Source organism: Dasypus novemcinctus, chromosome 2 (genome assembly GCF_030445035.2).
Source record: "Dasypus novemcinctus isolate mDasNov1 chromosome 2, mDasNov1.1.hap2, whole genome shotgun sequence".
In the NCBI taxonomy this organism is placed as follows: Eukaryota; Metazoa; Chordata; class Mammalia; order Cingulata; family Dasypodidae; genus Dasypus; species Dasypus novemcinctus.
The window spans coordinates 67,219,522-67,242,872 of record NC_080674.1 but is presented as its reverse complement, the minus strand read 5'-3'; the positions used below and the strand labels follow the sequence as shown (position 1 = coordinate 67,242,872).

The 23,351-nt window shown below is 38.5% G+C and overlaps 1 protein-coding gene across 3 annotated transcripts in view; it reads left to right on the top strand.

Annotated features, from left to right (window-relative positions):
• The window catches only part of SGTB (small glutamine rich tetratricopeptide repeat co-chaperone beta), a 44,948-nt gene that overhangs the window by 14,048 nt on the left and 7,549 nt on the right, over positions 1 to 23,351 (top strand). For all 3 annotated transcript variants that reach the window (XM_004465562.5, XM_004465560.4, XM_004465561.4), the window contains exons 5-10: positions 2,487 to 2,586; positions 17,347 to 17,451; positions 17,862 to 18,000; positions 18,105 to 18,167; positions 21,832 to 21,869; positions 22,104 to 22,187. In XM_004465562.5, the coding sequence (XP_004465619.1) occupies positions 2,487 to 2,586; positions 17,347 to 17,451; positions 17,862 to 18,000; positions 18,105 to 18,167; positions 21,832 to 21,869; positions 22,104 to 22,187 (529 nt within the window). The remainder of the gene's footprint in view (positions 1 to 2,486; positions 2,587 to 17,346; positions 17,452 to 17,861; positions 18,001 to 18,104; positions 18,168 to 21,831; positions 21,870 to 22,103; positions 22,188 to 23,351) is intronic.

Sequence of the window (23,351 nt, the reverse complement as noted above, 5' to 3'; positions counted from 1 at the left end):
AAAAAACTTGTGTCTAAAAAGGTAGAAATGGAAAAGAATATTCCTTGGACTTGGCCATCTCTCAATAAATATATAAATCTATCACCATTTTTAATGGCAGCATGGTGTTTCACGGTACTTTAGACCATGATTTACATACGCAGGCAGATAATTTGTGATCCTAGGTAACGGTCTTCAGTAATTTTGTGTATATTTCCATTATTGTGTGATTATCTTCTTAGGATTGCATTATAAAGTACTATTTTTCTGACAATGAAAAGTGCTGGTTTCAGTTTTTAATATTTTGTTTCCTTTAAGAGATGTTATCAACACGGCACCTTAAAAATTTAGAATATAGTATTACTTTCATAAATTACATGCAAAATTAAGTAACAACCATATCCTTATTGTCAGTGAGTTATTATATTTCCCAAAGACTTTGGATTCAAATTATCCAAATACAAATGCATTTTACAAATATTGGTTTCTGATTATAACAATTTAATCTGCTTTTTTTCCACCCAGATTTTTGTTGTGTGTGAACTCCTCAGTGATATAGCATACTTTCTACTTTTTACCTCTGCAGTTCTCTTGGTTTAGTTTTAGTAATAATGATGAGAAAATGGGAAATTGAAATTTTATTTTTGTTGCTTGTTATTCCCTCGATATGGCAGGACCTTGGGACAGTGCATTCCCTATAGAGTTTATTTTGACGAAATGAATGTTAGTAAGCAGGGTGAGACTCATTTGCGGTGGCAGCATGCGCATACTGAATTACTTACTGCTTTTACCTTTAACCAAAAGGCAGACTAAAAATCCTTTGTTTTCACTGACATATTACACCTTAGATGTGCTACACGTAAGACATATTACACATAAAATTGAAACAGTTGCCACTTCTGCAGGTTTTGCTATTCATCTGAAAAACAAATGGCCATGGCAGACTGCTAAGCCATAGGGTTATCCCAGGCTGCCTTTTGTGCTTATCGGACTCTGTAATCAAGACTTTTAGACAGCTAGTACCTTTCAGGAAGGTTGCTTTAAAATATTTTAGTGGGAAGCGGACTTGGCCCAGTGGATAGGGCCTACCACATGGGGGGTCCGTGGTTCAAACCCCGGGCCTCCTTGACCCGTGTGGAGTTGGCCCATGCGCAGCGCTGACGCGTGCAAGGTGCCCTGCCACGCAGGGTGTCCCCCGCGTAGGGGAGCCCCACGTGCAAGGAGTGCGCCCCATAAGGAGAGCCGCCCAGCGCGAAAGAAAGTACAGCCTGCCCAGGAATGGTGCCACACACACGGAGAGTTGACGCAGCAAGATGATGCAACAAAAAGAAACACAGATTCCCGTGCCGCTGACAACAACAGAAGCGGACAAAAAGAAGAACAAGAAATCACTCTTTATATTCATTCCTGATTGTTAATTTGTGGCAACTTTTGCACAATTTTAGATGCTTTTATATACCTGCTTTTTCTTTATACTTTTCAGAAAAGTATAAATAAGGAGGAAAAAATGGAACTCAAACTTATCACTTAGAGCCAATCACTGTAACTTTTGACATGTTTCTATTTCCTGCAGACTTACATCTCCCCTCCCCTTAAGTAGTAAATGATCTATTAATAAGCAAAGCTAATAGGAGAACTTCTGGATTAGAAAAATCTGGATGGATTCATAGAAGCCATTGTAATGTAAATTCTTCCTTGTAATCCCAATTTATTCTATAAATTTCAGTTTTGAACATTGATTCATATAAGTGGGAAGAACATTTTTTTTCTATTTAATGGAATACCAAAGATAGCCACAGGAAGTCTCTTATCTTGCTGACCAGTTTTTAACCTAGGCTAAATATTGCCAGGTATAAATGCAGATGTACTTTCTGGAAATCAGTACCCTGTGGCCTAGCTGTGGTATTTGAAATTCTATCTTTATAAAAATTAATCTCCTGAAATCCTCTTTTTGAAGAATCTATCTCTGGATGGTACATAAATATAGTATCTGCCAGTAGCATATTAGCATGGCTAGTTTACTAGTTTACCTTCAGCAGAATTCTGAGAGTGGTTATTCAGCAGGTATGCTTTGGCAGGGAAGGAGTGAGAAGAAGATTCAACCCAGAGTGAAATTGATGATTGAGGAGGACTTTGCATCTTGGAACAGGGTGGTGCAGCTCTGAAAATTGGGAGAAAGATAAAGATAAGAAAAGTGAGAAGAGACTGGATTTTGCCTTGAGATAAGTCATAATTGCTGCACTATTTAATGAGGCCTGGATCTTAAAAAGTATACAACATTATTATTTTAAGACTATATAGTTAAAATAATTTAAACACACTGTAGCCTAAGGAAGATCAACTGTATAGTTCAGTATAAAATTTATCTCCAGTGTGACTGAAAAATCATGGTCATGTGGCTGCCCTTTGTACTATTGTAGTTTCTGTCAATAAAATTTACCTTTCAGAATTTAAATATATTTTTCCCTATATTGTTCTTATTATATGTGGTGTTTACTTTATTTCAGGCAATAATCACATGAAAGAAGAAAATTATGATGCTGCAGTGGATTGCTATACACAGGCAATAGAATTGGAACCAAATAATGCAGTTTATTATTGCAACAGGTAAACTGGCACTATTTTGGAAGGGTTACTCTTGTTAAATATTTTTATTAATAGCTCTGGAGGGTCTAAAATTTATTTACTTTCTATTTAGAAAATATTAAAATCAGAAAAGTATAAGGAAGAAGGAAAAAAATGAACTCAAACTTTTCACTTTGAGCCAATCACTACCAACTTTTGGCATTTTAAAAAATGTATAAATGTGGCAGTTTGATATTATTTATGAATTCCAAAAATAAATATTGGCTTATGTTTGTAAACTGGTCTGTTCCTCTGGGCATATTAGATTGTATTGGGTTTAGAGGTTTCATTTTTACTTGATTAAATTAAGATTGGGGCTTTGTTTTGGCTACATCAGTAGGAAGCTGAGTCCCTGTCCCCTTGGTGGGTGGAGACTGACACAGAAGTAAATGCACAGAGAAAGAGAACACAGAGAAGGAGAAGCAGCTCATTAGACAGGATCCTGCAGCCTGGGAAGAGAGAGGAACTGATAGTCTACAGATGACCTTGTGAAGAGACCCGAGCAGCTGAGCCCAAAGAAATGGGCCCCGGGAAGAGACATGAACCTTATGCTAGACTACAACTGAGGTCCGAAAAAGCTGGGACAAGAGAGCGAGCCTAAAGAGGGAAGAAGGAAGGCTGAACCCTTGCAGATGTCACCCGCAGTCTTAGTAAACACGTGGCAACAGACTCTGGGTGAGAAAGTACCTCTTATGGTACCTTGAGCTGTGCTCTTTAGGACCTTGGGGCTGTAAGTTTCTACTGCAAATAAATACCCTTTATAAAAGCCAACAGAGTTCTGGTACTTTTCATCAGCATCCCTTTGGCTAATACAATAAGTATAATTAATGTTAGACTTAGTTTTACTTTCTAGGCCTATCCTAAACATTTCCTTATTTTATTTAAATCCTTCATAGACATTTTAAAAATGAATACCAATTAGTCTATTATTACTGCTTGTTCTTTTTTGTATTTCTAATACCTATCGTTGTGCCTGGCAAACAAGTACTTTAGGATGTATTATTTTTTGAACAATCAGACAGACTATTTTACTTAACTCTTGTTCTATTTATTTATTTTTTTTATTGACTTTGTAATAATATTACATTAAAAATATATATGTGAGGTCCCATTCAACCCCACCCCCCACCCCACCTCTCCCCCCCCAGCAACACTCATTCCCATCATCATGACACATCCATTGGATTTGGTAAGTACATCTTTGCTGTTGTTCTATTTATGAATATTGAGGTGGTTTCCCTTTTTTCCTCAATATTTTAAAGCTGCAGTGAACAGCTTTATTTCTAGAATTTCTTCTGAATTTCAGATACTCTAGATTTTGAATATAGCCTTCAAAAGGCTTAGTAGATCTAGAAAGTTAAACATTTAAATCAGTGTTGATGCAAATTACAAAACTGTTCCAACTTATATGAAAATATTTTGAAAATGATTTTTTTCCCACAGAAGTGTGTATTCGTCCACATCCTTATCAAAACTAAGTATTCAAATTATGTGCTATTTTAAATTTAATATTACTGTTTTTTTAAGTATCAGTTGTTCTAATTTCATATTTCTTTAATTATTAGTGCAGCCGGACCATTCTCAAATGTTGACCATTGGTATTTTTTCACCTCTGTTATCATTTATGCCTATTCCTGCAGGCTTTTTAGCCTTTTTGACTTTGGACTTCTTTCTTTCCTGTTCTGCTCATTATAATAGGGGGCTAACTACTACAGGATGTATTTACCAGCCTTTGTCCCCTGGCTTCTATCTGGGTTTAGTCATGGAAAGTATTGGCAGGAGATTGGAGGGTAAAAAGAAGGGAGAAGTTCTGGTATTTCTACTTCCCCTCCCGGTCCCCTGCCCTGCTGTATCTGTTTCTCTTTTTGTCTTCTTTTCTTGTCTTTCTCCTCTAGGAATCACTGGGATTCGATCCTGGGGACCTCTGATGAGGTTCCCTGTCAATTGTGCCACCTCAGTTCCTGGTCTCTGCTGAGCTTCACCTTGACTCTCTCCTTTGTCTCTCTTTTGTTGTGTCATCATTTTGCTGCGTGGCTCACTTGTGCAGGCACTGGCTCTCCGTGTGGGCACTTGGCTTGCCGTGTGGGCACTTGGCTTCCCGCGTGGGCACTCGGCTTGCCATGAGTGTACTGGCTTGCTGCATGGGCATTTTAGATTTCCAACAGTGTAGGAGAGTTCCATTTGCTCCATATCCTTGCCAACATAGGATGGCATCCATTTGTTTAATTTTAGCCAAACTGGTGATTGTGAAATTACATCTCCATGTGGTTTGTGTATTTATTTATTTATTTTTATTTTAACTTAATTTTTTAGAAGGTACCAGGGATTGAACCCAGGACCATGTACATAGAAAGCAGGCACTAAACTACTTGAGCTACATCCACACCCCAATACATTTTTATAAATATTGGATTTGTTATTATTGTGTTTATAAGTTTGGCATCTCTGTTCATGAGAGATATTGGCTGCAGTTTGCTTTTTTTTTTGTACTATATTGGTCTGATTTTGGTATCAGGGCAATCCTAGCCTCATAAAATTGGTTGGGAAATTTTCCCTCCTCCTTTATTTTCTGAAAGAGATTTTATAGATTCTTCCAAAATGTTTGGTAGAAGTCAGCAGTGAACCATCTAGGCCTGTTCATTTCTTTGTGGTAAGTTTGTTTTGATTACAAATTCCATTTCTTTAATAGGTATAGGGATATTTGAATTTTATATTTCTTCTTGAGTTAGTTGTCAAATTGGTATCTTTCAAGAAACGTATCCATTTCTTTTAAGTATTTGAAATTATTGGCATAAAACTCTTCATAATATTTTTTATTGCCCTTTTAATGTCTTAAAATCAGTTGTTATGTCCCCTCTTTCATTTATGTGTCAAACAGATCAATTTTACTGGTACATATTATTAAAGCATACCATTCATCCAGTATACGATCCATGGTATTTGGTATAACCACATAGTTTTTACATTCATTACTTCAGTCATTATTAGAGCATTTTCATTATTTCAATAACAATGATAATAAAAAAACAAAAAAAAATTTTTTTGAACTCTCAATCTCTCTCTGTTTCCCTTGCTGTAAATAGCTGCTCCGTCTGGCTGTTCTTGCTCAGTTATTTATTTATTCAGCAGTTTTATTGATATGTATTCATATACCGTGCAGTCTCTCCAAAGTGTATAATCAGTGGCTTTTAGTATAATCACAATGTTGTGTATTCATCAACACAAAACATTTTAGAGCCATTTCAGTACTCCAAAGAGAAAAAGCCCATTACCCCTTAGCATGCCTTACCAGCCCTACATAACCACTAATCTAATTTCATTTTATAAATTATTTACATTTATATTTTATATATATCGATTCTTAAAATATGTTATGCAATATATTTAGTTCATAGTAGCACAATCGTACAGTATTTGTCCTTTTGTGTCTGCCTTGCTTCACTCAACATAATATCCTCCAGGTTCATCCATGTTGTCATATGCTTCACAACTTAATTTCTTTTACAGCTGCCTAATGTTCCATCTTATGAATATACTACAGTTTATCTCTTCATTGGTTGATGGACAAGTGGGTTGTCTCAAACTTTTGGCAATTAGGAATAACACCACTATGTATATTGGTGTGTACATATCTGCTCAAGTCATTGCTCTCACCCGGCAGTGGTATTGCAGGGTTAAGTAGCAAATCTATATTGAACTTCTTCAGGAACTGCAAACAGTGCTCCACAGTGGCTCTACAATTCTACATTCCCACCAAAGTGACTAAGTGTTCCTATATCTCTACATCCTCTCCAACACACATAGTTCTCAGTCTCTTTAATAATGGTCATTTGATAGGTGTGAAGTGATACCTTACTGTATTTTGATTTGTTTTTCTCTAATCATTAGTGATGTTGAACATTTTTTCTTCACGTTTTTTTTACCATTTGTATTTCTTCTTTGGATAAATGTCTATTCAAGTCTTTTGTCCATTTTTTTTGTTTCTCTTTTTATTTGTTTCTCTTTTTATTGTTGAGTTGTAACATCTCTTCATATATCCTGGATATTAAACCCTTATCAGACATGTGATTTCCAAATATATTCTGCCATTTGGTCAGCTGCCTTTTCACGCTTTTAACCAAGGTTCAAAAGTGTTTAATTTTGAGGAGGCCCCATTGATCTATTTTTTCTTTTGTTGCATGTGCTTTTGGTGTAAGGTCCAAGAAACCACCACCTACCACAAGATCTTTAAGCTGTTTCCCTCTATATTCTTCTAGTAGTTTTATGGCCCTGGTTTTCATATTTAGGGCTTTCATCAATTTGAGTTGATTCTTGTGTAAGGAGTAAGATAGGGGTCCTCTTTGATTCTTTTGGTTATAGATATTCAATTCTCCCAGCACCATTTGTTGAAAAGACTGATTTATCCCATTAACATGGACTTGGTAGGTTTGTCAAAAATCAGTTGGCTGTATAGGTGAGGGATTTTTTTCTGGACTCTCAATTCTATTCCACTGATTGATGTGTCTATTTTTATGTCAGTGCCATCCTGTTTTGACCACCATAGTTTTGTAATGTGTTTCAAGGTCAGGCAGTGAAATTCCTCCCTTTTCGCTCTTCTTTTTTAGAATGTGTTTGGTTATTTGGGAGCATTTTCCCATGCAAATGAATTTGGTAATTGCCTTTTCTATTTCTGTAAAGTAGGCTGTGGAATTTTGATTGGTATTGCATTGAATCTGTAAATCAGTTTGGGTAGGATTGACATTCTTCGTGATATTTAGTCTTCCAGTCTATGAACACAGAATATCTTTCCATTTGTTTAGGTCTGCATTGTTTCCTTTTAGCAATTTTTTAATAGTTTTCTGCATATAGGTCCTGTACTACTTTAGTTAAATTGATTCCTAGGTATCTGAGTCTTTCTGTTGCTATTGTAAATGGAATTTTTCCCCTGATTCCCTCCTCAGATTGTTCAGTACTAGTGTACAAAAACATTACTGATTTTTGCTTGTTGATCTTGTATCCTGCTACTTTGCTGAACTCATTTCTTAGCTCAAGTAGCTTTGTCATAGACATTTCAGAATTTTGTACAAACAGGATTATTTCATCTGCAAGGAAAGAGTTTTACTTCCTCTTTTCCTATTTGGATGCCTTAAATTTTTTTTTTCTTTTGTAATTGCTTTACTAGAACTTCTAATACAATGTTGAATAACAAAAGTGACAGAGGGCATCCTTGTCTTGTTTCCCATTTTAGTGGGAAAGCTTTCAGCTCTTCCCAAGTGAGTATGATGCTGGCTGTTCATTTTTTATGTATGCCTTTTATCATATTGAGGAATTTTCCTTCTTTTCCTATCTTTTGAAGTGTTTTTATCTAGAAAGGATGCTGGGAGAGAAGATGTGGCACATCAGTTGAGTGCCTGCCTCCCACATGGGAGGTTCTCTATTCAATTCCTGGGGTCTCTTAAGAAGACAAATTAACAATGAGTAGACAATGAGCAGACATCAAGCAAAAATAATGAGAAAAAAAAGCAGAAAACAAGCAGACATTGGGCAAAAACAAAGAACAGACAAGGAGCAAAAAAAAAAAAACAACAATGAGCAGTACAAGGAGCAAACAATGAACAGACATGAACAAAAATAAATGATCATGGAGCAGATGTGGCTAAAGAAGTGGAGCACCTGTCACTGAATTGTTCTACAGAAATTTAATTGCTGTCTTGTTGTCAGGGCAGAACTAGAGGCAGAAAGAGCAGACCACATTATTATTCAGTTCAGACACTGGCGTGTTGGGCTTCATTTCACAGGAGACTCAGCTATTGCCTAGCTTCTCTTCCCTTTACTGGTCTCAGATGCCTCCCCTCCTCCTTTTTTGAGCTGTACAATTCTCCTGTCACCCAAGCTTGCAGTTTATGATCCTTGAAAGACAATGATTATCCTTCTCCTCTTCCCTTCTCCCACATTTGGATTTGGCCTTCCCTGCTGTATTCCCTATCTTACTATCAGATCTGAAGCCAGAGATCAGGAAGTCTTCCCTTTTCTGCCCTTGTTTCTAAGCCTCCCAAATAGCCAATTTATGCCTTTCTCCATTTTCATCATTTCTTCCTCATTTCAAATTCTTAACTTTTGCTAACCTAATGCAGTGGTAACATAAATTGACCTCCCATTTCTACTTGCACTCCTCCTCCTTGCCTTCTGCCAAAAGGATAGTTCTAAAATGTGAAATTGATCATCTAACTCTTGCTTTTCATTCACTAGTTCCAAATATGTACATGATAAAATTTAAGCTCCTTCGCATGCTATATAAAGATTAAAAAAATAATAATCCAGGTTCTTTTCTCTCATTTTTAACTTTAAATTTTATTTTAGTAACATATATGGGACCTGAAATAACCCCCTTTAATCACATTCTATCTTTTCTCTTTATTTTCTATACTTTTTCTCCATTCCTTTTCTCTCTGCCCTCCATGCACATGTAATGTAAAACTTAAAAGATTTCCTAAAAATACAGTTTTGGACCATCTGTCTCTGCTTTGTTTGTGCTGCCCTCTCTGCCTAGAATATTTCCCACCTTGTCTAAGTATTGACTGCTAGTCTTCCTTCAGAATCCTGCTTAGGTGTGAGCTCCTTTGAGAAAAGGTTCTTTATTTCTTCTGTCTTCAATCCCCCCTTAGCAGTTCCCTAATACTGCCCTCACTGTCCTATGTAGTGGTTCTGCCCAGTATGGTAGCGCCTATCCACATGTGGTTATTTAAATTTAAATGAATTAAAATGTAGTAAAATTAAAAATTTACTGCCCTGGTCACGTTAGCCACATTTCAATTGCTCACTAGTCACATGGAGCTACTGGCTATTGTGCTGGACAGCACATATATAGTGAATATGTTAGCGGAACGCTCTGGGTTCTGGGCCTCTAGGTTCTTTTCTATGTTGCATAAAAGAATTTAAGGACACGCAATAGGGTAGGTGTATTGGTCAGCCCAAGGGGTGCTCAAGCGAAGTTCCAGAAATCTGTTGATTTTTATAAAGGCTATTTGTTTGAGGAAAAAGCTTACTGTTACAAGGCCCTAAAGAGTCCATCTCAGGGTACCATAAGAGGTATTTTCTCACCCAAAGTCTTTGCCAGGTGTTGATGTAAGATAGCAGGTGATGTGTGCGAGGGTTCAGCCTTCCTCCTTCCTCTCAAGGCTCACCTTCTTTTGATCTCGGCTCACCTTCTTTTGATCTCAGCTCTAGGCTGGCACAGGGCTCAGCTGCTCTGTTCTTTTCAGCTGCAAACTATCAAGCGAATGACTCTGCAGGATCATCTTTAGTTTCTATGAACTCCCTTCCTCTTGTCTCATGTATCTGCTTCTGTGTTCTCCTTGAATAAGTGTCTGCATATATATAGCCCACAAAGGGGGGGGGCTCAAACTGAGTTGCCCTAATGATGTGGTCGAATCAAAGCCCTAATCTTAATATAATTTAATCAAAGGCATCTCAGCTGAATCTAATACAATCAAAGGGTATCACACCCAGAGGAACAGACTAGTTTACAAACTTAATCTCTCATTTTGGAATTCATAAATAATCTCAAATGCCACAATGGGCAAGGGAGTAAAGAACAAGAAAACTAGAAAAGTACACAGTCTGAAACACAGATTGTAGGTGTGGTATAGGATGAGTCGCACACTTGAGGCCCCGGGTTAGGCCTCTAAGACTTTTCCTCCTCCCCTTTCTTAATGTTGGGGAGGACTCCCCCAGTAAACATTTCCTAATGTTTGCTGTTCTAATTGGTTGCCTTTATAATCACTGCCTTTTAGCTCTTAGAGGACCAGTGGGGGGACTGTTGGAGTTATCTGGGGCTTCTCCTTAACCCCAGAAAGAGTTCCAAATGGGACCTTGTGGCCAGGGTCTCAGCAGGGTCTTTCCGGCTTTGTCCTTAGTAGCAGGGGGTTTCTGGGACGGGTCTCATGGCCATGTTCCCTGTCAGGTCTGCTGGTTCTGCCAGTTCTCCCCTCTTTTCCCTGTATTAACCTGCCTCATTTCCTTCAGAGAAAGTTCCATTGGCATTCCCTATATACACTTAACCATATCTTTCTCTGTACTACCTCTTCCCTTGTTATGTCCCTTGTTGTACTTACAGGTGACTTTATTTTCATGTCTCTCTCCCTATTAGACTGTGACAGGTTGGAGGGCAGGGGATATATCCTCTTTGTCTTTGTATATTTGATTTAAGTTCAGATCCAGCATATTTACGGGTGTTCAGAAAGTTGGAGTTGAATTGATTCAGTCACTGTTTGGAGAACCACCTCTACTTAAACATTTCCAGTGGCAAAGCATTCATGTGGCAGCATGTTACATTTTTTTAATAGGGAGATTAAAAAAAAATTAAACCTATTTAAAACCTATTCAGACTTATTCAGAGATTAGTGCAATGAACAACCATATTTGCTTACCTTAGAGTCACCAGTTGCTAATATTATATTTTGCCACATTTGTGCACTCTCTTGGTATATGAAGGGTATTAGTGTGTATGTATATATACACTATATATAAATTTTTTCTTGCTGATCCTGAATACTTCATTTATATTTCTTAAGAATAAGGGTATACTACACATAACATTCACACTTAAGAAAATGAACATTAATACCAAAATTTCCCCTAATTGTCTTAAAATATCTTTTATTTTCTCTCAGAGCTAAAACTCTGCTTCTCAGTAGCACCAGCATATTTACTCATTTGCCTTATCCATCAACATCCCTCAACTGGTGTTATACCACCCATAAACCTACTAAATAAACTTTAGGTTTTCTTTGCAATCTTTTTTGTCCTTAGATTACCCCCTTTTAAAGATATATTCTCAGAATATTGTGCTCAAAAGTTGCTTGAATTATTTTTCTTTTTGATCATATGTTTGTTTTATTCCATTTTAAGTTTTTCTTTTTCATCCTTTTTGAAGTCTCACTCCCATTCTTATATCCTACCCCATTTTCCCTCCAATCTCTTATAGATGGGAGTGAGATTTTAAATATAGGTTTGATGTGTTTTAGGTATCCAAAAAATAAAATTGAAAAGAATGATAAATATTGACGCTAATAAAGCTATTTCTCTTAAAAATGATGTGACTTATTTCTATACCAGCCTTATTTTGCTTGGTGTTTGGTATCCCTTATTGTCTTTTTTTCTATCTCTTTGATTTTCAACCTATGTGTGATTATGCTGCTATCTTATGTTTTAGTATGCTTTTTCTTGGCTTCTTATTTCTCCCCAACTCTATTTTGCTTCTACTGAATTAAGTTCTTTCTTTATTTTTTGTTTGTCTACTTATTCAGCAGGTATACATTCTGTATCTCTTCTTTTAATGGTCATCCTTGGCACACTGTTAGTTTGTAAGGGTATTCTGACCAATAATCTCTATACCTTTTTTTCACACGAACTGTTTAAACAGGTTTATTGAATCCTGCACCTTCATGTTATTTTTTTTTAACTGAAGCAAAGGACAATACATTTATTTCAAATTTTATGATCTTAGTTTGGAGAGGTAAGGGCCTCAGTCATCATGTATGAGGAAAAGTTGATAGAAACTGGACTCAATATCACCTTATCTTTATAGTTTGTTAGTCTGGCCTACCTCTCTCCACTAGAATTGGAGCCATTGTTCAAGGGTTATTGTTTTGTTTATTGAAGTAGCCATTGTACCTAGAAAGTGCCTGTGTATTAGTTGCCCCTCAATAGATAGTACTTGAATGAAAAAATAATATAAATATTTTATGTAGAGAAGAATGAATGGGGTGATGGTAGGATGTAGGGCAGAAGTTAGTATGGAACCTTTCAGTTTGAAGGACTTAAATATTGAATATAAATAGATTTGTATAGTGTGGACTTAAGGGGTGACATAAACTTCATTACAGGGAAGCAGAGAGCTATCTACATTCAGGATTGTGTGGAGAAGTTTTAAGTGGACTCCTTATGTTGTCAGTTCCTGGTCATTCCAGGAGAGTTTTGTGATAAGAGTGTTTAGGAAGAGATTATGAGATCAGTTCAGTGGTCTGCGGTTCAAACCCCGGGCCTCCTTGACCCGTGTGGATTTGGCCCATGCGCAGTGCTGATGTGTGCAAGGAGTGCCCTGCCACATAGGGTGTTCCCGCATAGGGGAGCCCCACGCGCAAGGAGTGCGTCCTGTAAGGAGAGCCGTCCAGCGCAAAAGAAAGGGCAGCCTGCCCAAGAATGGCACTGCACACACAGAGAGCTGACACAAGAAGATGACGCAACAAAAAGAAACACAGATTCCCATGCTGCTGACAACAACAGAAGGAGACAAAGAAGAACACATAGCAAATAGACACACAAAAATAAATAAATAAAATAAAAAATAAAAAAATAGACACAGAGAACAGACAACTGGGGTGGAGGTGGGGGGAAGGGGAGAGAAATAAAATAAATAAATCTTTAAAAAAAGATCACTGTAACAGAGGTAATAATAATGAAAAAATTTGAAATATTGCAGGAATTTCCAAAGCGTGACACAGACATGAAGTGAACGCATGATGTTGGAAAGATGGTGCCAGGAGATTTGCTTGACACAGGATTGCCACAAACCTTCAAGTAGTAAAAAAAAAAAAAAAAAAAAGGCAGTATCTGTGAAGTGCAATAAAATAAGGCACAGTAAAACAATGTATGCCTGTATTGGAAAGTCATGAATTTACAGTTATTAAAGAAAAAATTGTAATTATTAAATGAAGAAATGTAATTACAAAATAAGTTAACATGAAATCTAGTATTTATTAATGTCAACAATCTAAAATATAATTCATGGGATATTGTGTGTTCTCTTTAATTTATATTGTTTTAGATACATAAGATATGCTGAGTGCTGTGTATTATGAACAGAGGATCCATTTTCTGATTTTTAAGATTTATTTATTTTTCCCCCTCCCAGAGATGACTTCCTCATCTGTTTGTGCTTGCTGTGTCTGCTTGTCCTCTTCAGAAGGCACTGGGAACCGAACCTGGGACCTCCCATGTGGGAGGTGGGCACCCAATTGCTTGAGCCACATCTGCTCCCTGCTTGTTGTGTCTCCTAAGTGTATCTCCTTGTGTCAGCTCATTGTATCATCTCATTGCGTCATCTTGTTGTGTCATCCTGTTGCGTCAGCTTCCTTTCTTTATGAGGCACCAGGAACCAAAACTGGGACCTCCCATGTGAGAGGCAAGCACCCAATTGCTTGAGCCACATCTACACCTGATTACAGTATTAAAATTACAAGACAGATATCTAAAACAAGCATTGCTTGCTTGATGATGTTTAGCAAATGCTTAAAGATTTGTTGTTGATTTTAACCACACCGTTCTTTCTGTACATCTCCTTTCTCACAACTTCCCTTTTCTCTTCCTCATTGCACTTACTCTCCCTTTTACCCTTCGTACATGCAAGTATTCACATTTACTAGTTAGAAAAGAAAGACACTTGGTAGGGAACAGATGAGATTGGAGCATTTGCTTTTCTATAAAGTCAGTTTTAGCAGATATACTGAATGGGATATTAGTGATAGATTGGCACAGATGCCACGCTCAATTCTTGGACAAGTTTTGTTTTTTTTTTTTGTCTTTTCCTAGCTGTGCTTATCCATAATATGATCAATTAAAAAAAAATCTCTCTCAGAGCTTAGGTCTTTAGCTTCTTTTTCTCCCACTAAAAGGCAGTTAATTCTTAGAGGGATTTTGGTAGGTTTACAGTCCTAGGTTAACTTTCCTGAGTTGGCATTAATTCAAATAAATAAATATCAGTAAATACTGTTCTCCAAGCAACTCCAACCACTGACAAGATAGACAAGTAGGTTTGAGAGCTCTAGGGCAAGTTATTTTCTGGCTCTACATACTAAAATCACTTATAGAAAAGAGAGCTTTTGAAAAGTCTGAGTTGGCTCTGAGGCAGACACCCCATTCCTCTCTAGTAATTATCCTATTGTTATTTTGACATAAAGTTTTGGTTCTGAATGTATTGTGGCTTAGGAGGCCAAATTACATTGGGCCTAAGTATGAATGTTCTTGAAAGTGAGTCTACTCAATGCATGTGCCAGCCATTGAAGTATATGCACTTTTCAAGGCAGGTCACTGAAATTATCTTTGACTTGGACTGCTCTACAAGGAAAATCTGTACACCACTGGGGGCTTGTGCGGTCTGTATAATACATCTTTAATAAATGCTCACTGGGAGCGGATGTGGTTGAAGCAGTTGAATGCCTGCTTCCCACATGGGAGGTCCCAGTTCCTCCTAAAAAGAAAAATAAGCAAGTAAACAAACAAACAAACAAAACTCAGGGGAGCCAATATGGCTCAGTGGTTGAGTGCCAGCTTCCCACATGTGAGGTCCCGGGTTCAATCCCTGGCCCCCGTGCCTAAAAAAAAAAAAGCACATTGCATTGTCCTGAAATACTTGTATTAGATGGCGAAAAGTCAATGATCCAGATTCACATAGTCTTATTGTTCTGTGGAAACCAGGATATCATTAGCAACCCCCCAGTGATCAGAACTGAAGTCCAATGTCTTCTTTTTCCTCCCACTAAATGTGGTTAATTCTTAGAGGAATTTTGGTAGTTTATAATCCCAGGTTCACCTTCCTGAGTTGGCAGTATTTTATTACCAACTCTCTGTACTCAGGTTTGGTTTCACATAGTTAGTACATTCTCTTCATAGACATTGAACAAAGAATCTTATTATGCATATTCAGTATTTATGGAGTGCAACAATAAGCTTGATGTGATACAAATGTTTTATTAAAGAATCCCAACCTGTTGTTTGACAGGAGAATAGAGATGCTTAAAGAATGCTGAGGATCAGTGAAGTGTAGAATTTGGAGTTAGATGGCATATTAGTCAACCAAAGGGGTGCTGATACAAAGTACCAGAAATATGTTGGCTTTTATAAAGGGTATTTATTTGGGGTAGAAGCTTACAGTCACAAAGCCCTAAAAAGTCCAATTCAAGTGTACCATGAAAGGTCCTTTCTCACCCAGTCATTTGCCACGTGTTCAAGCAAGATGGCTGGTGGTGTCTGCGAGGGAGCAAGCTCTTCCTTTTAAGGCACGGTGGTCCCAGCTTTTTCCAGTCTTAGCCACAGGCTGGCTTAAGGCTCTTCTCTCTTCCCGGGGCCTCTGCCGTGTCTAGTGGAGTCATCTCTCTTCCTCTGTGTTCTTCTCCTGTGTGTCTACTTCTGTGTGAGAGTCTGCTTTATCAGCTGACCGGTGGGGTGGGGACTTAACCCTGCATGCCTTAATGACATGGTCAAATCAGCGCCCTAACCTTTTTTTTAAAGGTTTATTTTTTATTTATCTCTCTCCCCTTCTTGCCTCCCCCCCACCCCATTATCTGCTGTGTCCATTTGCTGTGTGCTCTTCTGTGTCTGCTTGCATTCTTGTCAGCAGCACTGGGAATTTGTGTCTCTTTTTGTTGTGTTATCTTGCTGCGTCAGCTCTCCGTGTGTGCAGTGCCACTCCTGGGCAGGCTCCACTTTATTTGCGTAGGGCTCCCCTACGTGGGGGACACCCCTGCGTAGCACAGCACTCCTTGTGAATATCAGCACTGTGCATGGGCCCACTCACCAAACGGGTCAGGAGGCCATGGGTTTCAACCCTGGACCTCCCATGTGGTAAGTGGATGCTCTATCACTTGAGCCAAATCCACTTCCCTAAAGCCCTAATCTTAACGTAATTTAATCAAAGACATCTCAGCTGAATCTAATACAGTCAAAGGTTATCATGCCTAGAGGAACAGTTACAAACATAGTATCTTTTTTTTTTAATTCATAATATCAAATTACTACAGATGGTGTTTTAGCCAGTTTTATTGTTTTCATGTATGCTTACTATTAATAGAATCCAGATAGGTCCCTGAAAGAAATGACTCTTTTGCTGAGGGACAATATTATGAGGTCTTATGAGAGACTGAAAGAATTTACAATAAAATTTGACTGCCACAGAAGTGAATGAATGGGATAAAGTGTCAGGTGACTAGAATATTACTTTTGTTTGTACTTTAAGCTCACTGGTAAAGATTTCAGTTAACAGCATGACGTTTGTGTAGCCATTTACAGAATCATTCACTGTGTGCCCTCTTAGTGTCCCCACATGTCCTAGAATTTTCAATTTTCAGTTTGGGCAATATAGAAAGACAGTTAGGAGGGTGGTCAGTTGTATGATTTGCATATTTGTCTTTTCTGTAGCAAATAAAACAGCAAAAGGCAGCTTGTTCTGTTCTCTGAACAGAAGTTTCTGTTTTCTGGTTTGATTATCAAATTAGTCTGTTTTACTGGGAGTGGTCTGCAATTTTGGACAAGGAAAATGTAGTTTTATTAGTCCTTGAAAATCTGAATCTGCACTAGCCTGACGGTTATTGGGGGGTATTTCATGGATTTAAATCATTAGTCAGTTGATTCCATCTATAGTCTACAAAGGAGATTGCTTTCAACAAAGAGAAAAGTCTTATCCAATCAATTGAAAGCCTTAAGGGGAGAACTAATGATTTCAGCAGTCAGAATTAAGAATTTCTGTCTCTGCTTCAGCCAGCCAGCTTCTCCCAGGGAATTCATTGAAACCGTCATCAGAGTTCCCAACTTGTGGCCTGCCTTACAGAATTCAGACTTTCCAATCCCCATGGTTGCATGAGCCAATCCTATAACAGATCTTTTTAGTTTATGTATACACACACTGTTGGTTCCCTTTCTCTGGAGAACCATGACTAATACAGTGCCTTGAAGGCTGTTAATAAAAATCTCTTCTCTTTCTCTTAGGGCTGCTGCTCAGAGTAAACTAGGTCACTACTCAGATGCAATAAAGGATTGTGAAAAAGCAATAGCAATTGATTCAAAGTACAGCAAGGCCTATGGGAGAATGGGGTAAGTCCTGTAAGAATGTCCAAAGTAGTACCAAGTAGTTCCAGATTTGCTGTTTTTAATGCTTGGTTTTGAATTTCCTGTTCAATGTGTTCATCTTTGTGGAACTTAATCTAGGCATTCATAAAGAACTATTTCACATTTAACCTTAAAAATGATAGGATAGATAATGTTGGTTTCTAAGCATGAAGTTCATGATCCATATAGGACAGCCACAGTTGTCAGCAAGCAGAGTGGAGAGCTCAGACCAACAGAATCTTGGAATTAGAGGGAATCTTAATGTTCCAATGATATATTCCTTTGAACCTATATAGTAAGTTATGTAATCTGAATTAGAACTGAATACCAAGACAGACATTTGACTGTGTTGGATGTCCTGCTGTTCCTTAATCATATATCTTTATTCTCTTTAGGCTTGCCCTAACTGCAATGAATAAATTTGAAGAAGCAGTAACAAGTTATCAAAAGGCATTGGATCTTGACCCTGAAAATGATTCCTATAAATCAAATCTGAAAATAGCAGAACAGAAGCTGAGAGAGGTAGCCAGTCCTGTAAGTTATTAATATCAGATGAATGAAGTATTTTCTTCCATTCGTAATTTATTGTAGTTAAATTTTAGTGGTTGGAGTAATTCTCAGATACAATTGTTTTACAGATAGGAACTGGATTGAGCTTTGACATGGCCAGCTTGATAAATAACCCAGCCTTCATTAGTATGGTGAGTATATTTCCTTTTCTTTCTACTAGCTGTTTTCTATATAGAGCTATATAGCTCCAAAATTTTATGGAAATAAGGGAGCTTTTGTGGTGGTGGGGGGTGGGGGGTGGTAGTGGTAAAAGGCTGTGTTAGAGGTTCTTAACATGCCCGTGGACCTCTTTATGGGGAAGCCATGGATGAACTTTATAAGAAGTCCATGCATTCTCTGGAATCATGTGTAAAAACTGTGTACGTGTGGATATGTGCATTTTTCTAGAGACAACCATAGTTTCATCTGATTGGCCAAGGAATCTGCAAATCACAAAGATTAAAACCATTCTTACATGGAAGTAGTTCTAAGAAGATATCAATAACTGAGGTCTGAGGATTTTGACAATAGTGTTTCCATAAGCTTTATAAGCTCCCCCCTTAACATTGTCTGCCTTCCTTTCTATTTTAGAAGTTTATTTGAACTGTTCATATAATCCTCATATAAGTATACTCCTTCCTTCAAATCAATAGAACACTTAGGGACTTTTTTGAAAGCATACACGCTCTGGCACAATATGTGGAAACTCTTATTTAGTAGATCTGGCATATAAAACTCCCTGCGTGACTGCATCCTTTTTGTTGAGAACCGCTCTATTTGATGCTATGCTCGTGGATGGCAGGGACCACTTTTTTTTTTTAATTCCCCCTCCCTTGTGGCTTGCTTGCTGTCTGCTCTCTGTGTCCATTCGCTGTGTGTTCTTCTGTGTGTCTATATTTATTTTTATTTATAACCCCCTCCTTGCAGCTTGCTTGTTGTCTGCTGCATCCATTTGCTGCACGCTCTTCTATTTTTTTCCCTTGTCTTCCTTTTTTGTTGCGTCACCTTGCTGAGTCAGCTCTCCGCAGCGCTTACAGGCCAGGGGGCACTCCACGGTGCTTGCAGGCCAGGCAGCACTCTGCGGCGTGTGGGTGAGCCTGCTTTCCCAAGGAGGCCCTGGGATGCGAAACCAGGGCCTCCCATATGGTAGACGGGAGCCCAACTGATTGAGCCACAGCCGCTTCCCCAGTGACCACTTTTTATTCATCTTTATTTCCTTCAAAAAATGTCTTGCATCCACTAAATCTTCATTTGAATTAAAATGGACAGATGACTTATTCTCCATAAGACAGAGTTGTTTTTTGAGCAATTGGTAGTTTGTTTTCCCTCATCTAATTGAATCATTCTTCCTACTACCTGGCAAGATATTTATGTCTCTTTATAGGTTTTGTGATATTTTTGAACGTTGTTACCAATTGTCAGGTCTCAGTTTATGCTGTTTTAACAGGATGTGAAAATTGAATTATTTTAGTTTCAGATTGGGGTTTAGGCCCCAATATACTATGTTCCAACTTAAGATGTGAAACCACCATGGAGTTACAAAAGGTAGGGATTGAAAACATATTTTGTGACTCTTAAAAAAGGGTTGAGTTAATAGACATTAGGAGAGGAATGTTTTAGAGAGCTGTTGGAGTTTCAGACTCTTTCGTGCATGAGGGAAGTAGTAGGGGCCTGCCTTCATCTCAAGTCCATTGAGGAGAATGTATATATGACCTTCAGTTGGGCAAACAGTGGACTGCTGTCTGAGTTGCTAGAGAAGCCTGTGGCATAATTACTGCAGTGGGTTGGGAATTAATTATACTTGACAGGGGAGCAAAGGTAGGTTTCCTGTGGATCAAGGTGAACACACATGCCTTTGAGATAATTCCAGTCTGAATCTTTCTAATGGGACTTTGTGCAAGAGGGCCTCCTGGAAGGTGATGGGTACTTACAGAGAGTCTATGAAGGAAGACTGCTAAGAATCTGGAACCAAAAAGAAAATCCTAACCATCTAGCTAAATGACCCTTTCCAGAAAATAGGAAATCCCCCGGAGGTGAGAGTAATGAAAGAGGTGGGGAGCGAAGACAGGTGTCTAAAGAACCTCAGAGTGCTCCATAAGAGATCCAGAGCAGTTTTCAACAAATTTCAAACCCAAAGAATACCAATGCAAAACTACTATGATTAGCATGAACTAACAAAGAAAACCTTTCCTCCTTCCCTTACCTCTCCTAGAGCTTCTACTTAAACCCTGAGCTTGGAGGGCCGGAAATCTTGGTCAGCAAATTGGTCAGCAAATTGGGGTTAGAGGAGTAGAAACATTGTGGGTGGAGAAGGACTGGGGGGCGGCAGAAGATAAAGAACAGGCAACCCATGCCCCTCTTTTCTACTACAACTGACATTCTAAAGTACACAAGAGAGATAGTGGGAAAAACTTTATCTTTAAATGAAGTTTTATGTATTTGGTTATTACACTAAGCAACACTGGTTAATCACTGAAATGGAAGTCATTTTGTAACTTAAAGTGACTGGACGGCTTCACACTTGAGTTACTAGAAAAGCCATAGGACCTGCTCTCTCTTTCTTTGGGTCCTAGATGCTAGGAGAAGGGGGAAAACTAGTTTTGCAGCACCAGCTTAAAGGTACTGTAAAACAAAATAAAATGCTTTATATTTACAGCTCATAAATCCTGCTCTTTTAAGTGTATAATGCCTATACTACTCATGTGTTGGCTCAGAGGCAGCAATCCTAATTGGGATTCAAGGACAGTTATTGAATTAATTTGCAAGTCACTCAAACAATCTTTTTGGTAATAAAAGCAAGCGGTTTTATTTCCAACACCTTATTTAGGGTCAGTGAATTAAAAATTACTGTATAAAGATTTAGGGTAAATTTAAATTTTACATGAATATTGTTGACAGGACCTATGTGAGGCCAAAAAAAATTATGCTTCCAAAACAAAAAGTTTTTAAAGTGTGTGTATGTTTAAATATGATCTCATCCCTCCCCTCATTCCTATAAATATGGGAAGGACCAAAACTATTGGGTCCCATGGAGCAAGGTCACACCTCTTAATAGTACACTTTTGGAATGAGTCATCTCAAGTGTAGGAGACTCCTAACTGCTTTCAAGGAATTGTCCTTTTGGTTCAATTGATCTGATAAGTAGTAGAAAATAAACTGCCATCAAAATCCTATTCATAGTATTGTTTGTAAGCTCTTTATCCTTGCAGTGTATTTTTAAAAAAGATTTATTTTTCTTTTCCCACCCCCTCATTGTTTGCACTTGCTGTGTCTGTTCATCATCCTTTCTTTAGGAGGCACTGGGAACTGGACCTGGGACCACCCATGTGGGAGGGAGGTGCCTAATCGCTTAAGCCACCTCTGGTCCCTGCTTCGTTGTCTCTCGTTATGTTTTTCCTCGTGTCATCTTGTCATGCCAGCTCACAGCACTTGCCTATTGTGCCAACTTGCTGCCCTGCTGGTTCTCTTTAGGAGGCACTGGGAACCTCTGCTACCTTCTTTGTAGTATCTCATTATGTTTTTCTTCTGTGTCTCTTGTTGCATCATCTTGCTGCACCTGCCCATTGTACCAGCTCACTGTCTTCTTTAGGAGGCACTGGGAACCGAACCACAGATCTCTCATGTGGTAGGCAGGAGTCCATTCACTTGAGCCACATCCACTTCCTCCTTGCAATGTATTTTTAAAGCCATTTTTTTCCATTTCCACTAAAACTCTACAGAACATTAGTATATAGTCTTCATTCCTCTTTTTTTTTTGTTGTTAAAGATCTCTAAATACTAACTGCCTTAATGGGAGATGCTATTTTTCAATTTCAGGCTGCAAGTTTAATGCAGAATCCTCAAGTTCAACAGCTGTAAGTATACAAAGAGTTTATTACATTCTTTCCCCTCCATCTGCCAGGCTCCTAATTTGAGCACATCAGCTCACAAATGATAAAAACTGCCCCAGTGCCGGTCAGTGGGATTACAGCCATGCTTTGCTTAGTCTCTTACATAATGTAGGTATGTTTAACTGACTTCTGTGGGCAGTTATCTTACTTGTTAAAAATGTGTACCAACCCCAGTGCTCTATCTTTTGTGTACTCTAGTATGTCAGGAATGATGACAAATGCCATTGGGGGACCTGCTGCTGGAGTTGGGGGCCTCACTGACCTGTCCAGCCTCATCCAAGCGTAAGTGTTACTCAAAGAAAATTAGTGAAAATATATTTCATTTTACAGTTTGTCTCTAAAGTGAGGGAATTAGCTCTAAATATAAACTTTTTTAAAAAAGATTTATTTATTCAACCCTCACCCCTCCCTGTTCTTTGCAATCGCTGTCTGCTCTCTATGTCCATTTGTCTCTGTGTCTGCTCGTCTTCTATTTAGGAGGTACCAGGAACTGAACCCAGGACCTCCCATGAGGAGGAGAGGCCCTCAATCACTTGAGCCATCTTGGCTCCCTGGTTTGTTGTGTCTCTTATTGTCTTTCCTCTTTGTGTCTCTTTTGTTGAGTCATCTTGTTGGGCCAGCTTGCCTTCTCCAGGAGGCACCGGGAACTGAACCCGGGACCTCCCATGTTGTAGGAGGAAGCCCAATTGCTTGTGCCACATCTGCTTCCCTAAATATAAACATTACAACAATTTTTAAAAGAATCATAATTTAGTTATTTCAAACTTTTTTCAGTGTCTATTACTCAAGAAACTCCTTGCATCTTTTCACTACTTGAGTCCATTAACTTAACTTCCATCCAAATTGCTTAAGATACATTTTTTTTGAATCTCCATGTAATTGGAAATTTTATACCAAGTACTGTACCTATCTGCTATTTGTGATTTCAACCATGTTAACTACTTAAAATGTTGCACACATTCAGGAATTTGTGTTAAACTTCACTGCCTTTTAAAAAGTCAATTCTGGGAAGCAGATTAGGCTCAACTGATAGAGTGTTTGCCTATTATATGGGAGGTCCAGGGTTCAAACCCAGGGTCTCCTGACCCGTGTGATGAGCTGGCACGCAAGGAGTACTGTACCACACAGGGGTAGTACATGCAAGGAGTGCACCCCGTAAGGAGAGCTGCCCCGTGTGAAAAAAGCGCAGCGTGCCCAGGAGTGGTGCTGCACACATGGAGAGCTGATGCAGCAAGATGACGCAACAAAAAAGAGACAGAGATTCCCAGTGCCACTGACAAGAATGCAAGTGGACTCAGAAGAACACACAATGAATGGACAGGGAGCAGACAATGGGGAGGGGGGGGGAAAGGGGAGAGAAATAAATAAAAATAAATCTTGAAAAAATAAAATAAAAAGTCAATACTGGCAGAGCAGTGTAGCATGGTGGTTGGGCACCTGCTTTGC